Source organism: Papaver somniferum, chromosome 11 (assembly GCF_003573695.1).
Source record: "Papaver somniferum cultivar HN1 chromosome 11, ASM357369v1, whole genome shotgun sequence".
NCBI lineage: Eukaryota > Viridiplantae > Streptophyta > Magnoliopsida > Ranunculales > Papaveraceae > Papaver > Papaver somniferum.
Window position 1 is genome coordinate 109,449,219 of NC_039368.1, and position 16,397 is coordinate 109,465,615.

Genomic DNA, 16,397 nt, shown 5'->3' on the forward strand with positions numbered 1-16,397 from the left:
TGTGCATTTGTTATTGATTGAGCTTTTGTGGATGAGCAGTGCTATCCCGCATGACCTTGCGGAAAGCTATCCCACTCAAGCTGCTTCTTTACCGTTAGATCATGCTAAAATCCAGATTTAACAGCCTTGAACCCTTTAGGGAAAATGGTGGATCCTATCCTGAAAATGGTGGATCACTTCCTAAAAATGATGAATCATTTCCTGAATGTGAATCTAACCGTTGATTTAATCATCCAACGATAAAAAAACTGGTTTTACGAGAAATCATCCCGCAAAGTCACGCACGATAGCATTTGTCTTTGCGGATTGTGCAACGTCTCTGGGAAGGAAGACGGAAGAGATCCGAGAGAAAGAAATAATCGTTTATACGGTGGCAGAAGCCCATGGCTCAAAAGTTACAGAGTCTGGCAGTCTGGTGAACGATCCGGAGAGAGAAATAATCGTTTATATGGTGGCAGAAGGATTTTCATGTTCAGCTAAGAAAAACGTGGCGCTGTTCAGTACCCAGGAACAATGTCTAGAAATGCGATCTCAAGGCCTCTCAGCTCACCGAGACAAGAATCAGTAATCGATTCTTATTACAATTCCTCTTTCAACAATTCCCTAAAGGTTCCCAACCCTTCCAATTCTTCCTTCAAACCAGAATCAACTCCTCCTCGTCCATGGAAACCTATCTTCATCGAATACGTTCCCGAAGAGAAACCCATCGTCAACACAGACTACAATCAGCTTCTACGTTGTTGCACTGATTTGAAATCTCTCCTTCAAATCCATGCACAACTACTAGTTTCAGGATATAAATCACATTACTTAACAGATACGCATTTAGTACAGAACTACTCATTGTTTGGTAAACTTGATTTCGCAAGATTTGTATTTAATAAAATGGAAAACCCAACTACCATATCATATAATTCGATGATCAGAGGTTATACAAGAATGAAACAATACAGAAATGCTATGTTATTGTATCATAAAATGTTGTTTATGGGAGTAGAACCAGACAGGTATACTTTTGTTATTACTTTGAGAGCTTGTATTGAAGCTTATAATGTAGATATTGGGTTTCTTATTCATGAGGAAATGGTAAAAAATGGATTTGATTCTGATCTTTTTGTTGTGAGTGCTCTGATTGAGTTTTACTTCAAAATGGGCAAAATTGATGCTGCAGAAAAAGTGTTTGAGAATATGCCTGAAACGGATGTTGCTGTTTGTAATGCAATGATTAAGGGGTATTCACTTAGTGCGAAACCTTTTGAGGCTTTGAGATTTTTTTATAAGATGCAAAGGGAGGGAATTGAAGTTAATTCAGAGAGTTTGTTAAACTTAGTACCTGCTGTTTCTAAGTTGGCGTCTGTTCGTTTCTGTAGAGCTTTTCATGGTGTTGTTACTACAAGAGGTTTTTCGAGGGCTGTTTTGAATGGGTTGATAGATATGTACTGGAAATGTGGAGATGTACTTTCGGCTAGGGCTGTGTTTTACCGAATGTGTAGTCGGAATGATGTGTCATGGGGAACGGTGATGGAGGGTTTTGTGAGTAATGGTTGGTTTGGGGAAGCATTGGGGTTATTTGATTGCATAAAAAGAGAGAGATTGAAGTTGAATCCGGTATCAGCATTGAGTGCACTTCTGGCTGCCGCTGAGGTTGGAAATGTAGAGAAAGCAAGGGAGATTCATGATTACTTTGTAAGAGTGGAAACTGTTTCAGACATTAGAAGTTTCGAGAAAGCAAGGGAGATTCAGGATTACTTTGTTCAATCAGGAATTGATTCAGATGTTGATAGGTCGTCAACATCAACCTCTTATAGAGCAGGAATTGACACAGATACTTATTGGTCAGCTTAAGACTAAATTTCACCTACAATACATGGTAATTACAGTATTTTAGTATCTTAATTGTGCAATGTCGGTTATTTTATTATCTTTGTAAATTTTGATTTTTTAAACTATGACCATTTGTTTCTCATATCCAGCAGGGAACCAGAGTTAGTATGTGCCCAAGCAACATGTAAAAGATAGTATGTGATCTTTTGGCAATCATGTTCTCCGCATTATCAATTGGATAGTCTTAATATCAATTCAATAATAATGATATATGTTTGAAAGATACCATATCAGAATTTAAATATGTTTAGATAAATACCAACTATGTGTAGATACTAGATAACCACATCAGAATCGTTTTATGTTAGCCTTGATTGGATACAAGAAAGAATTTGGACGTTTGCCTTCAGCATTCCAGCATGCCAACTTTTTGTTGATAACCTTAGTACGTGGTTTGTATCAGATACATTCTTCAAACTTCTTGAATAGAAACTTACAAATAGCAAGGGAGATTTATGGTTACTTTTTTGGAGCACGAATGATTCATAGACAAGAAATTGTGAGAAATCATGGGAGGTTCATAGTTACTTTGTTCGATTAGGAATTGATTCATAAGTTTAAGATTATCAACCGCATCAAACTCTTATTAGCTCAGAATAAGAGTAATCTTCCACCTAAGTCCACGGCAATTATTGTGTGTCAAAAATCTGAATTATGCAACGTGTGTTATACTTCAGTAGAATGCAAATTTGTTTGTACGATTTTTTGATTCAAAATTTACCATGGCAATCTTCTAACTCATGTTATTACTTAATTCAAATAACTTTACCAGAGTCTTCGTTAGTAGTACTATACGGTTAAAGTTTGTCACACATATCTGATATATACAAGTGCGTTTAGTTATTAGAGGGAGTAATATGTGAAATAGTTCCTGTGTGGTCTTGAATTTGTCAGTATGCTAAACGTTGTACAAATTTATATAGGAATATGTATTTGTGTATGAATTACTGTTACCACTAATGCATAATCACAACGAATACTGAATGACCAGTATTAAAGGCTGTCTTTTGGTTGTCTTGGTCGTATTTGATCTCATATGTTTGTTTACAGGTGTTCCAGATGATGACTTGTGATTTCTTTCTTCTAACAATTATAAGAAGGTATTTATCAATTTTTTATTAACTTAATGGGAATCAGCAGCTTCGCATCTCAGAAGAAAGTGTGAAACCTCTGCATTTGTCAAAAGAAGGGGATGAGCAGAGTTGGGTTTTCAAAAGCTTTCTGTAGAACTGGCTTTCACCTTTCATACGAGCGATTGCTGTTGCAGGTCCCTCTTTACTGCGCAAATTAATAAGAGAGATTGGAAAAGATGAGCTGTAACTTGATGCTATTTCAGCTATATCTAGTTATACAATTTTCCGTCTAAAATCTTTGTTGCCTGTGAAGCAATTCTAGTATCATGCCCTACCCCTCTTAGAAACTAGATGTCAGCGCTATGGAGAGAACACTCTGATCCCTGGATTGGAAGTTGGGTCATTAATCTTTTTCTATTCATCAGCAGGATTTCCATTTGTTGGGATAATTCCATTTCTGTGTACAGCATTTATTTATTGTATGTTAGTTGTACCTATGGACCATGGTGTGCAGCTGATAACAATGAATAATTCGTTCTTTGCCCAAGTGATATAGGTTCATAGCATGCTCTAAATTTGCTGGATACAGATCTTGCCTTAGCTCGGCAAGCATTATACACATTTTAGGTTTCCAAATGTTGGACTAGTCATTAGATGACATATTCTGGCTGGACCTTAGCCGGGAGAGAGGTTGTTTAAAACTGGTTTGAAAATATGACATCATGACTCATGACGTGTTGGATGATGAGTATGTTCAGATCCCAACATTAGAGACCGTTTCTCCAAACGTAGGCTTAAAGAGGTACCCAATTAGAAAGATTAGCCCAGTTACTAAAGAAGTCTAGTTTCACTGTTTCAGGGACAGCCAGTTTTGATTCTCGATTATCTAGAGATTTGAGATTGGATATGTTAAGGGCCAACTACTGGGAGGGAGGAGTAGAATGATTTAGCAAGGTCGTGCTCGAGTCTTTAACGCGTTGTCCCTACTTTCTTAATTTCTTGGTGCAACTTGATGAGGCGGCTAAAGTATTACGGATATACTAGCATCTTACGTTTCGATACGTCCGAATGAGATGGCTGTTGATTCACAATTTTCAAAGTAGAGAAAATTGTGAATGAGTTATTGAAACGTGATCAAAATTCGATTGAAGTTAAAAACAAGGGAAAAACAACCGATTCTACTACAAATATGGACCGCACACCAGCCAGATGCACGTGCGATGGACAACTTGATTCGTGGTAATTGAATATTTGTCCCTATTTTTGATTGTATATACAAATATCTTTATCACATAATAAATATATTCATCTTCATCCCTAAACCCTTCAAGAGTTCAATAAGGTTTTTATTTGAAGGCTGTTTTTAGGCAGGTCATTTTCTTTCTAGGCATACCAATTAGTTTTCCTATCTTGGGTGACCTTATAAGGGGTACTTATGGGTAGTTCAATTACCTATATACCCTTAACACAAAAATCTAAAATCAGTTTTCTAAAAAATCAAAATCAGTTTCCCTTAACTTTTCTTCTTCTTCCTCCTCTAGCCGAACTCTTCCTCTCCCGCGAAAAAAAAAATCATCACCGTGATTAATTGTCGATTCGTAAAAATTTGATCGTCGATTAAACTCAACAACATAATGACTCGTACAAAGAAAAGTAGGGACTAGGCACACTAAATCGTCTTCTAATCCAACAATTGAAGAAGAAGAACCAATTGAAAATGAAGATGTAGAAACTGAAAATCAACCACCAATTGAACCAACTGCATCTCGAACTCCGGAAATGAGGATAAGAAAGTAATTTTTACAAACCCAATTCATATTTGTTGTTTTTCACCGTAAAATGACGGTTACGGTGTTGGGTTCGGCTCAAAATTGAGTTGCGTTTTTAGCCGAATTGTTCTTCTCAAAAGCTTCCTGTAAGTGTATATGAACAGTTCGGCATGAAATTTCATGAAATTTCAAGCCGAACCTAGTCACAGATAGAGATGCATAGAGGTTCGGCTCATAACTGAGTTGTGTTTTTAGCCAAACTGTTCTTCACAAAAGCTTCCTGTAAGTGTATATGAGCAGTTCGGCATGAAATTTCAAGTCGAACCTAGTCACAAATAAAGATGCATCGGGTTCGGCGTATTCGATAATCATAATATATGCCGAACCTAGCACATTTACGAGGTTCGGGTATTATGATATTCTCAATATGTGCCGAACCAATAACAATATTTTAACCCAAAAAATAACAAATTGATGTTCGGCTCATACGATTTTCGAAATATAAGCCGAACTAAAAAATATTTTTTTCCGGGTTACTCAGGATGTTGTTCTGCTTACTGTGAAACTTTCATATAAGCCAAACTAGGGTTGGAATTGAAAATTATAGGTTCGGTGCATGAAGTAAACAGATTCAGTGAGCCGAACTGTTCATCAATTGGTAGATTCGGATCATAGATGTGAGCCGAACCTCAACCTGTTTCGCCGAACCATGATCCGAAAAATCATCTAAACAACCTTTATAATTCTGAAAATTATCTTAATCACGAAATAAAATATTTAATCACTAATCAATATTACTAACACTAATACGTAAAGGGCAGTTTTGTCATTATAAAAAAATTGGTTAAGGGGCTTTCTGATTTTTTTATTTGACATCCCTTTTTGTCTTCACTTGGTATGCCTAGAAATTTTTTGGTATGCCTAAAAACAACTTTATTTTATTTCTTCCAAATTTGTCCTATCTATCATCCTACTTACTTCTTCTTCATCTTTTCTAATTAGCAGCGCCATCCATCTCCATCGCTCCACCACCACCAGCAGTATCTCCATCGCTCCACCACCACCACCAGCATCTCCATCGTAACCGTCTTTTTTCATTCTTCTTCGTTTCTAGTCCATCGCTTCACCACCTTCACCATCTTCTCCATCGCTAAATCATAACCTAAAATCAGATCGCTCCATCACCACCTCTGCAACTACGACCACCTTCTCCGCCGCTAATGGATTCAGGATTTATTCGAACTATCATCAAAAGATGACACCTTCTTCTTCTTCTTCTAAAAACTGAATTTGAAATCGGATTCAAATAGATCGAGATATGATTTTAGGTTGCAATTATAGACCGAGATATGGTTTAGGTTACGATTTATGGTGGTAGTGTAGCAGCGACGGCGAATGAAATATCTATCTGAATCTAATTTTCTTTCGGTAGTGGTGGTATTGTAAGTGAGTGTGACGCAGATGAGAATAGTTTAGAACTAAGAAATTGATGATGTAGATGGATGTGGTTTTGGTTGGAATGATGAAATTGGTGTTGGATTTTGGTTCTGGTTGTTTTGGTGGTGGTGGTGGTGCTGGAGATGTGTGATTTGTTGGTAGCGGTAATGGTGGAGAGGTACGAATGAGAAATTAGTCATGGAAATAGTAGTAGAATGGTGGTTCTGGTTGTTGTAGTTGTCGAGATTGGTTTTGAAGCTGATCTTGAAGCTGTTGGTGTTTATGAAGCTACAAGTAATGATCAATTTGTTGTTGTTTATATGTTTTTAAGGGATCAATTGTTCTTGTTGATCCATTTTGTGGGATCAACTCCTGTTGTTGACCCAATTTTTTATTGGATCAATTATGGTTGTTGATCCATCTTTGGGATCAACTCATGTTGTTGACCCAATTTTTTATTGGATAAAATCCTGTTGTTGACCCAATTTTTTATGGGATCAACTACTGTTGTTGATCCTTTGAACTCCTATTGTTGACGATATTTCCTTGGATAAGTATAATCATGCTTGTAGTTTAAATCATGCTTTGTAGTTTAAATCATGTAAATTTTTTCCAATGTTGAATTTGTCGTGCAATGGTAGCATGACTGATTCCATGTCAGATGATGCGTGTTCGACTCACGCCAAGTTCACTCCATTTTACATGGATCAACTTTCATTGGATCAACTTCTACTGTTGATCCTTTTTTTTGGATGAACTATCGTTGTTGATTCCCTAAACTAGATCAACTTCTACTGTTGGTTCTATCTTTATTTGGATCAACTAATGTTGTTGATACAAAAATATCTGAACCAGTAGTGGCGGCGGCGGCGACGAACTAGTGGTGGTGGTGTAATGGTGGTGCTCAAGGAGTGGTGGTGAAATATTAGTGGTGGTGGCGGCGGTTGGTAGATGGTGGTTGTTGAACGGTGGTGGTGGAACGGTAGTTGAATGTTGGTGGTGGTGGTGCTAGTGGCGGTGGTGAAGTGGTAGAGGAAGAAATTTGTTCTATTTTGAAATTAAGAAAAAAATATTATATGGATGAGGGTATTAAGGTAATCTAATATTAAATAGATAAGGTTATAAAAAAGTAGAGACATATTTATCATTGAATAAGGATATATTTATTGGGTGTCAAAAATAGGAACATATAAGGATACTATGTATAGCTGGCCTCCCGTGAGTTTTACAACGAGAAATGAGTAGCACACATGCAATAGGCAATGGAATAAGATTAATGTGCATTATGCATTCATGTTTGGATGTCTGAAACAAAAATTAGAAATAGATAGCTCGGGACACATATGTCTAAAACACAAATCAGAAATAGGTAGTTTTTTGTTTTTAAAAGTCATTCTGAAATTAAGATTCAAAAACTAAATTTGATTTTTGTTTATATAAATCAAAAAACAACCTATGAAATAGTATCCAAGATTTTTAGGTATGAGACATTTGAACATGCATGGTCCCCATCTAGCTCTATAAGGCATGTATCGTTGAAGCAGCCATATGAGACTCTCTTTTATTTAGCAACCATGCCAGTAGTTATCCTTGATTATTATTAGTTCTACCTCTACGTACACACAATACATGTGACTGTCACCTATCTCAAAATTAAATTATCAGGACTCACTTAATTGGAAGGAAAATAATTCTATAAATTGCAGGATATATTTTGACGAAAGAAATCAACCCAACAAATATCAAAGCTCAATCTGGATATAACTTGCTAGTATTTAATTTTTAGAGGGAGATCATGAAGAACCAAGTTGTTCTTTTCATTTGTTTGTTATTTTTAGTCCATACCGGAGAATCATTGAAGTATACACTTATCGGTGAGTTGGAAGTTGCAGCATCTGCTAATGATGTATGGGCTTTTTTCGCCTCGAACGACGCCCCTAGAATGTTTGTGCAACTACTTCCAGGAGTGTTTGATAGAATAGAGATTCTTGAAGGCAACGGCGGTGTTGGCAGCGTTCTTCGCGTTGTATACCCTGCAGGTATGTATAAGTTAACTGCTCTTTTGACTACTACCCCCTTCTCAATCTGCACTTATTTTACATTGTTCAACGATTGATATTTCAGGGTCAGTGCCGCTAACAAACTTGGAAAAGTTCGTGACGATTGATAATCGCAGACGTCTCAAGGAGATACTACAGACTGAAGGAGGATATCTGGATTTGGGTGTAACTTATTTCATGGAGAGTTTTCAGATCATAAGGAGAGGTGCTAACTCGTGTACCATAAAATCCATGATAAACTACGAAGTCCCTGATGATCTCGCTGCCAATGTTTCTCCTCTCATCAGTATTGAGGGTCTCATAAACATGGCTAAAGTTGCTGCCAAATACATTATTGATAACAAGAATAAAGCTTCATCTGTTGCTGATATGTAATTCATAATGTTTCCTACAGAATGAAGTTGCAAGTACCGAAAGTTGTTGATTGTACTCATTGGCTTTATATGTTATCCTTTGTAGTAATTGGTACATTATGAAAGGCCTGGCAATGTGATAGTTACTTCCTCATAAGAGATATCAGTAAGTTTCAATACGTTGATTAGGTATCAATAAATTGCAATATGTTACCACAAGACGAGTCAATAGAACCCATCTTCTTATGAGTTCCTCCATTAATTTTTTTAGCACTGGATAACTGGTCAAATAAGTTTTAAATATTTTTCTCATAATAGGACCTATATATAAGAAGAGAGTTAACAGGTTCTAATGGTTCTGCATTCCTGTGAAAAGCTTAGCTTTGCATTCAATAAACTTTGCAGTTATTGAGTTTGCTAACTTTAAGGTCTTTTAATTTGATGGCTAGCCATATTTTATTGGTTATTTATTGATAAAATCGGATTATGTGAATGTTCACATAAACCGACTATCTAGTGTGTGGTGAACTGTTAATCCCATAATTGGTTCATATAAATGTCCACATAAAACGATTCATAGTGGAAAAAATTCTCACCCTTTCTATATAATTTTTAACTTAGAATCAATTTATATTAGCATTTATATAGATCGATTATGTAAGTGCATTACCAGGAATCTTTCTATGTGTGTATATCGTGCCTACCCCTTAAAATTCGTAAAAGAGGGTGTTCTATTATGAGCGCATCGGAAATCCCAAGAATCGTAGATGGAGAGACTTAGCGTTTCGATTCGCATGCATAAAAAGTGCAATTCGAGAGTTCGTTAAAGTTAGAAAAATGGTGAATGCCCATTATTCACAAGCTCCTCTTAGTGAAAAAGTGAGTAGTTCTACATTCTTATACCTATCTCATCATTTAATGTTTACACCCTAATGTGTAATTCATCTAACTCAGTTGGAACGATTTAATGGCCTGTGACGAATATGACATGGGAAAAGGAAGTTCGTTCACGCGAGAGAATTTAGTGTGTTGGTCAAACATACTCGGAGGTCCATTGACGATGTATTGATATGTCAAGAATACGCATCGTGAATTATTCTATGTGTTAGATTTCCCAATACTATGAATGAAATATTTTGTTTATGGAAGTATGAGACAATCAGTGTATATGTACACCCATAAACCCCGTTTCCTACAGATAGTCTATGTAGTTAGCTATACACTGACTTCCGGTGTTCTTCATGAATTAAAACATCAACCCGGAATCGGTCTAAGAGTGCATGAACATCCACCAGTTCTAGGTTGATGATTTTCAAATAAAATCAAAAAATTTCCATGTTTTGATGATGAATTAACATTACTTGATTTCTAGTTTAACAAGATTTAACATCTATTAATCAACAAATTAATACTAACTAATCAGGGATAAATTATTAAAAAATGGTTGGTTAAGGTGTTTTTTATTTTACTTCGGGGGTAATATCTAATGATCTAAATATGCCGGTTATAAAGGATACTGAAAAAAGTACCCAGGAGTATTCTTTTTCCGAAAGGAAATAAGAATGAGTCTTTTAAGCCAATTCTCCAATCTTTTGGCCACAAACTTAAAACCTAGCAAGATAAGACCTTGAACATTGTTGCTAGAACAACTATTATCAACTATGTTCTTAACTCTCTCCCCTCTTATCAGATGAGTTGTTTTAAGCTTCCTAAAACTTTGATTGATCAAATAGATTCTTTACAAAGAAATTTTTGGTGGGGTCACTATCAAGGAAAATGTCTCAAGTTTATTGGTTGGAATCATTTGAATTTACCTAAAGACGTAGGTGGACTACGATTTAGAAATTTAGAAAATTTTAATCTTGCTTTGGTAAGCAAACTTTCTTGGAAAGATTGTAATAACCGTGATAATTTTTGGGCAAAAATCCACAAAGCTACGTACTATAAAGCCAGAAAATTCTTCTATTAGGATAAACTAAAGGACCACAATTTGTTAAAGCACTGCTTCGTTGAACTCGCAAGTTTTATTATCTCAAGCTTGTTGTCAATGCAAGATGTACAAAATTATATCTTGATTTCTAGTTTACTAAAGTTAAGTCTCAGACTAGGATCAGAGTATGATAGTTGAGTATCAGATATCACTAAATAATCCTGCAAGATTGAAGACTGAAGACATTTGGAGAACTTCATCAACAAAGAGGTATGTAAAGACTAAACAATCCTATTTACTCACAACATTACCATTCTACCTTCATGAAACTATATCGTATGAGCTTAGTGGATTTCATATTTCAAAGAAGAAGTTTCGAGTCAATCTTGTCTTGTTCAATATCTCGAAATATGAGATAGATCCTTAGCAGTCTTAATTAGTTAAGAACAATTTATTATTCAAGAACTATTTTTGTTTCAAGTTGATCATTTGAAAATTTCCCAACCAATAATATTTCATATTTATGGCGATTGGGAATGTTTAAAAATATGAAGAGAGTTTTTCAGAACAACTGTCTGGACATAGGGTAGGTACCCACAACCAATACGCGTACCCTTGACCTGAGTTCAAGAACGTTAGTAGTTACGCATACCCAATACACATGCCCTAAGGTTTTGAATATTTTCAAAGGAGGGGTTGCATTAATACCCAATACGCATACCCTAAGGGACTGAATTCGTGAACTTTTAAAGGTACGCATACACAATACGCGTACATAGCACCATGAATTCACGAACTGGTCCATATGTACGTATACCCCTACACATACCTACCCAGTACGAATTAAGAAGATACTCACAAACTATTTTCACAAATATGTTTGACATTGCTACAACTCTCATAACTTCTTGTAAGACATATTCAATCAATAAGTCACTTTGTGTTTGTGAATAATGATTTAAGTCTTGAGTGTTAAATGGACATGATTATGCTTATACGTTCAAATGATAAACTTTTCATGAACTATCGTTGTACACAGTTCAAGTACCTTGGACCATAGTGTATATTATTCTATGTAATATAATTTCAAGATGAAACTTTTACATGCTTACTTGAACTCCTTACAAAAGTTTCATCTAAACTAAAAAAGTGTTTGCTTGAATCTCAATTTATCTTAGCTTGATTTCAAAGCTACCCATAGTCTTGAAAGTCTATAAATAGAGAGACTCAAACAACTGGGAATTTGGGTCCTGGTTTTATGCTAGAGTAATCCTCAATCAACCTAGGTTTCCTCTAAGAAACATAATTTGGTTTTCCACTTAAAGACTTCACTTAGGGAATCATGAAACCAAGTCCAACTATCTTTACCTTGATATTTGGTATATCCTGATCTTGTTTTTATTGATCTTAGAGGTTCTAGTCATCTCAGATCAAAAACGATATAGATATAAATCACAAAGTTTTCTTCATCCCAGACTTTGTGATTCCTTATTATATATAGATATTTAAAAACTTTTTTGTTGATCGGTTTAAGATTGTTATTTAGAGGTGGTTCGTAATCTAGGATTCTTAGCTAACTGAGTGTAAGTGTTCCGGGTTCTTGAGGTATGTTATCTTTGTCTATAAAACATATTTTCAAGCCTCGATCCAAACGATCTAAAGGGAAATCAAATAGGCTTATCTGTTAAAGGCATATTGGTACAAAAAGTCTTGACTGAGGTTGAAGCAATTCTTAGGTTGTAAAAGACGTCATCTAAGGGAATCAATTACGTAGAGTCTTGTGAGGAAGAATTCTTAGGTTGTAAAAGAAGTCATCTAAGGAAATCAATTGCGTAGAGTCTTGTGAGGATTAAGAGACGTAATGAGCACAATTATAGATCGATGAATTTCTTAGAGGGTTAACTGGGTCTCAACTATATTCAGTTCTGAAGTATGATAGTAGTATAGTATATGTAGGTACTTAATATAGTTTGGTGTTCAAATATGAACAAAGTCTTGGGGTTTTTCTACAAGTGCAGTTTTCTAATTAAAAAAACTTTTGGTGTCTTTTTTTTGGATTATATTGTTTTATCTTTATAATAGGAATAACACAAGTAGTACGTATTCAATCTATTTAGTTGAAGTCCTTATTATTTGTGATCAAATACGAGATTTGTTCTTTTAGAATTTGTATCTTGAAAAATAGATAACAAGTTTCATACTTGGCAGAATTCAGATCCTCTTAATTTGGATACAATTAGATTGATCTTGGATATTGATTCGTGAAATCATACAAGAATTATTCTACACAATCAGGTTCACGAACTTTATTATCTAAACATATTTATTGTGGAAAAGATAAGAGAAAAATCTATGTACAAACTGTTCAGGGATCTTTAGTTAGATCTACTTGCAATTGTGTTACGTTTTGTTCATACGGGTTTCTGAACAAAAAAGTTGATGGGGTTCCCTAAATACCATTAGACATAAAAAGTCTGTGTTTGTGGGGATATGAATCTATGGAAAAGTTTTCAATCTCTGATAACGTATCACCAGTTATAGAAAGCACTGTCTTTATGGATTATATTAATAGGATCGGATCTTCGTATCTCCCTAAAATAGATGAACATTATGCACATTAAACATTATAGTATTGACAATTTTTATCCCTACTATCTCACTGATGAGTCAGACTCGGAAGTGGAAAGGGAAGCAGCCAAAGAAAGTGCTGAAATTCTTAAACATTACAGAATTCAGGCTTCTGAGGTCAACATGCTGATTTTTTTTTTGCTGTTATTGGTGAGGTTAATGAAAAAGATTCAAGAATAAGGATCGTTCTCAAATAAAAATCCCTAGTGGATAATAAAATTATCTCATTTGAGTTGCCTCTAGAGGAATGCCTTGGAACTTATACTTATACAACGTGCTCCTCTTGCTACTTGTAGTACTATGTGTGAATCAGAAAAATTAGCCTTATCCATGGCTTCTGAAAATATTAAGGAGTTAAAAAAGTGATTTCCTATGCTTCTCATGATATCCTAGTAAAATATCCATCAAAAGACCATGCTCAAAGTTTCCTTACTTTGATATGAGAGGAAAATGAGGGATATTCTAGCGTTTTTCTTGTCAAGACAACTCATTCTGATCCCATCAAAACTCAAAATTTTTACTACTTCTGTAATACAAAAGGATGTGTTCTTAGAAACTGTAAGCTCAGGTTGGAGAGAAGTTGTTTAAAAATCTCCAAAACACCTTAAATATCATCCTAAAAGGTGTAACTGATGTTCGAAATTCTAAACCTCTTGGTTCGTGAATAATGGGTGTTGATCTTCACATCAACATATTATATCCCAAGAATACTAGTTCTGCTTTCTCTACTAATATATAAATTGGAATCAAGAGTATGGGTACAAAACACTCAAAGAAGAATTGGAATAAACCTTCGAAGATATAGGAAACTAAAGATATACTTTGTCTACTATGAAAGGTTCTAATTTTAAAGAGCTACCGGTTATGGAAACAGCTCAGCTGGATAATATGAACATGATGATAGTTGCGTACAATGATCTCATCGACAAGTTATCTTGCACCTTCAAAGAAAAGTATACAAACTCGGGTAAAGTTTCCAACTTCATCTCGTTCCATGATGAGAGTGAGTTTTATGATTACTTCTCCTGAATAAATGGTAGAAACTCAAAAGGAAGAGTCATGCAAAAATATAAACGTTGTCTCGTATTATTTGGTGAGTGTGAAAACACTCACCCTTGTGCTTTCTAAGCCACATAGACTCATCATCTTCAAAAATCTTGTACGATGAGGATTTCTAATTAATAGATGTTCAATTTGATTCAAATAGTTATATTTTATGTCTCATTCACCTTATATTTTAGAGTCTTATTGCTTGTAATTCTGCTCAAATACTATGTCATATTGTTATGTTATATCAACTTAAGAAAGACTAAAAAAAGTGTAATCTTCCTTTGTTGAGCCCCTGCTCCAAGAGATGTTTCCATCCTCAAATTGTTATGTGGATGATTGAGAAGAATGATTTAATGATTAAATTTTTTGTCATTATTATATTTTATGCACCTTCTTATAAGTCACTGACTTGATGCAACTACATCACTCATAAAGTCCAATATGTAATGACTTTATTTGGGTAATCAAAAAATCTTATGCTCTTTGTATTATTTCCCCCTGCCTATATGACTCCTAAGCAAGAAATGAGAACAAGATCCATGAGAAATTCTACATGAAAATCTAAGATGTAAGTTATCCTTGTAGACTTCTCTAGTAATCCGAGTTGATATATAAGCAAAATTGATGGATTTAACATTGTATTATAGAAAAGTGACTTCACATATTAATATTGAGTGTTTATGTGACATAATACCCCTTTAAGTATAAGAAAGTGTTCGTGAGATTTCTATAAATATGTTTATGTTTCGCTGCAACTATTCCATAAGAATACAACTCACAATTTTTTTTGTTCAAAGGGTAACTCTTGTATTTCTACTTTGACCCAATTTCAATAACAACAACAACACACACACACAAAAAAAAAAAATCACCGGGACCGACCCTCTTTTATATTTACCTCTTGAGTTCAAATTATATATACAATATACTTGATTTGAGTTCTCTCATTCAAATCTGTCTTGTAATTAAGCATGTCTCCATGTCAGGTACCCCATTTCACAAAAATATGGAAGAAGCTTCTGGTAATGATTTCAATGGTATTTGGTCAAAAGGAAAGACGAAAAGGAATCTGGTAGAAGATTAAGTTGAAAACTCTAACAGTACTGAGGATCATTCTGATGTGAATTGCTACTTTGCCTATGATCATCAACATGTAGAATAAGAAGAAAAGATATCTTCAAACGTTGTTTATGATTTTCTAAAACAATTTGAGGAGGAAAAGATTCAACTTGTTGAAGCCTTGAAAGGTCAAGACATGTTAAGAACTGAGTTGAAAAATGTTTCTTCTGACCTTGTTCTCATGAAATCACATGTCAATGATCTTTTCAATGAAGAGATTTTCTTGCAAAGTTAGTGATGCTGTTGAACATAAACTCAAAGGCCTCAAAACTAACGTGAAAATACGGGGGTACCAAAATACACCACTAACTTTTTCTTAGGCAACCTGTATGGACTAAACTTAAATACAATTCTGAGAGTTACAATTGGATGAATCTCAATCAGGAATTATATGAAGATTTTAATCTCTTTCTCTCATAATCAATATGTAAACGGATACAAGTCTATGAACCTGACTATACCGTGAGAGTACTTAGACGATTCCAAAGATATATATCCAAGATCAATCAAATCGTATTCAACAATTACGATGGACGTATTTACTTTGATTGATTTAAGTACAACCTATGATTTTTCAATTATAAAGATAAACAACATAATGCAGAAAAAGAAATAACACAAACACCAAAAATTTCGTTAACGAAGAAATCGCAAATACATGAAAAACCCCGGGACCTTGTTTAGGTTTGATGTAGTTTTTACAGTGGGAAATAGAAGGTTCGTTGCTCGGACTTGTGAGGTTTTTGATTTTAGACTTATAAAGAAAATACTAAAACTAGCAAATAAAATAAAAGAGAATGACAATATTGAGAGATTACTGGGAATCAAGATTCCACCAAGCTCATATTTTATGGTTCATATATTAATTCTTAAACAATTATATCTCCAAAAATAATAATTATTGACTCAGAATCTTTGCCAAGGTTGATTTTATAAAACATTAATTGTAAATGGTAAGCATGGGTTATCAGAACACTTAAGCTAAGCATAACCCATCAAATTAAATCACAACTAATTAATTTAAAATCATAATTCAAATTATATTTATACAAAAGTCTTAAAAAGAATTAAATAAAATTACTACATTGATGAAC

At 34.6% G+C, this 16,397-nt stretch overlaps 2 protein-coding genes across 5 annotated transcripts; both read left to right on the forward strand.

Moving 5' to 3' along the window:
- Nucleotides 1-351: 351 nt before the first annotated feature.
- LOC113321105 (pentatricopeptide repeat-containing protein At2g39620-like) lies at nucleotides 352-4,275 on the forward strand. 4 transcript variants are annotated; one of them, XR_003346471.1, is made up of 3 exons: nucleotides 352-1,870; nucleotides 2,935-2,984; nucleotides 3,817-4,275. XR_003346471.1 is itself a non-coding variant. In XM_026568986.1 (2 exons), exon 1 carries the CDS (start codon nucleotides 514-516, stop codon nucleotides 1,843-1,845), a length of 1,332 nt encoding a protein of 443 aa, XP_026424771.1. In that variant the 5' UTR covers nucleotides 352-513; the 3' UTR covers nucleotides 1,846-1,870; nucleotides 2,935-3,442. The 4 variants fall into 4 exon arrangements, 3 of the variants coding, with proteins under 3 accessions (XP_026424771.1, XP_026424773.1, XP_026424772.1); XM_026568986.1 differs by lacking the exon at nucleotides 3,817-4,275 and having other exon boundaries at nucleotides 2,935-3,442; XM_026568988.1 differs by lacking the exons at nucleotides 2,935-2,984; nucleotides 3,817-4,275 and adding an exon at nucleotides 1,974-2,927.
- Nucleotides 4,276-7,825: 3,550 nt separating this feature from the next.
- Nucleotides 7,826-8,825, forward strand: LOC113321489 (S-norcoclaurine synthase 2-like). The gene is made up of 2 exons (XM_026569401.1): nucleotides 7,826-8,202; nucleotides 8,288-8,825. The coding sequence occupies exons 1-2, from the start codon at nucleotides 7,959-7,961 to the stop codon at nucleotides 8,596-8,598; spliced, it is 555 nt and encodes a 184-aa protein (XP_026425186.1). The 5' UTR covers nucleotides 7,826-7,958; the 3' UTR covers nucleotides 8,599-8,825.
- Nucleotides 8,826-16,397: the final 7,572 nt, after the last annotated feature.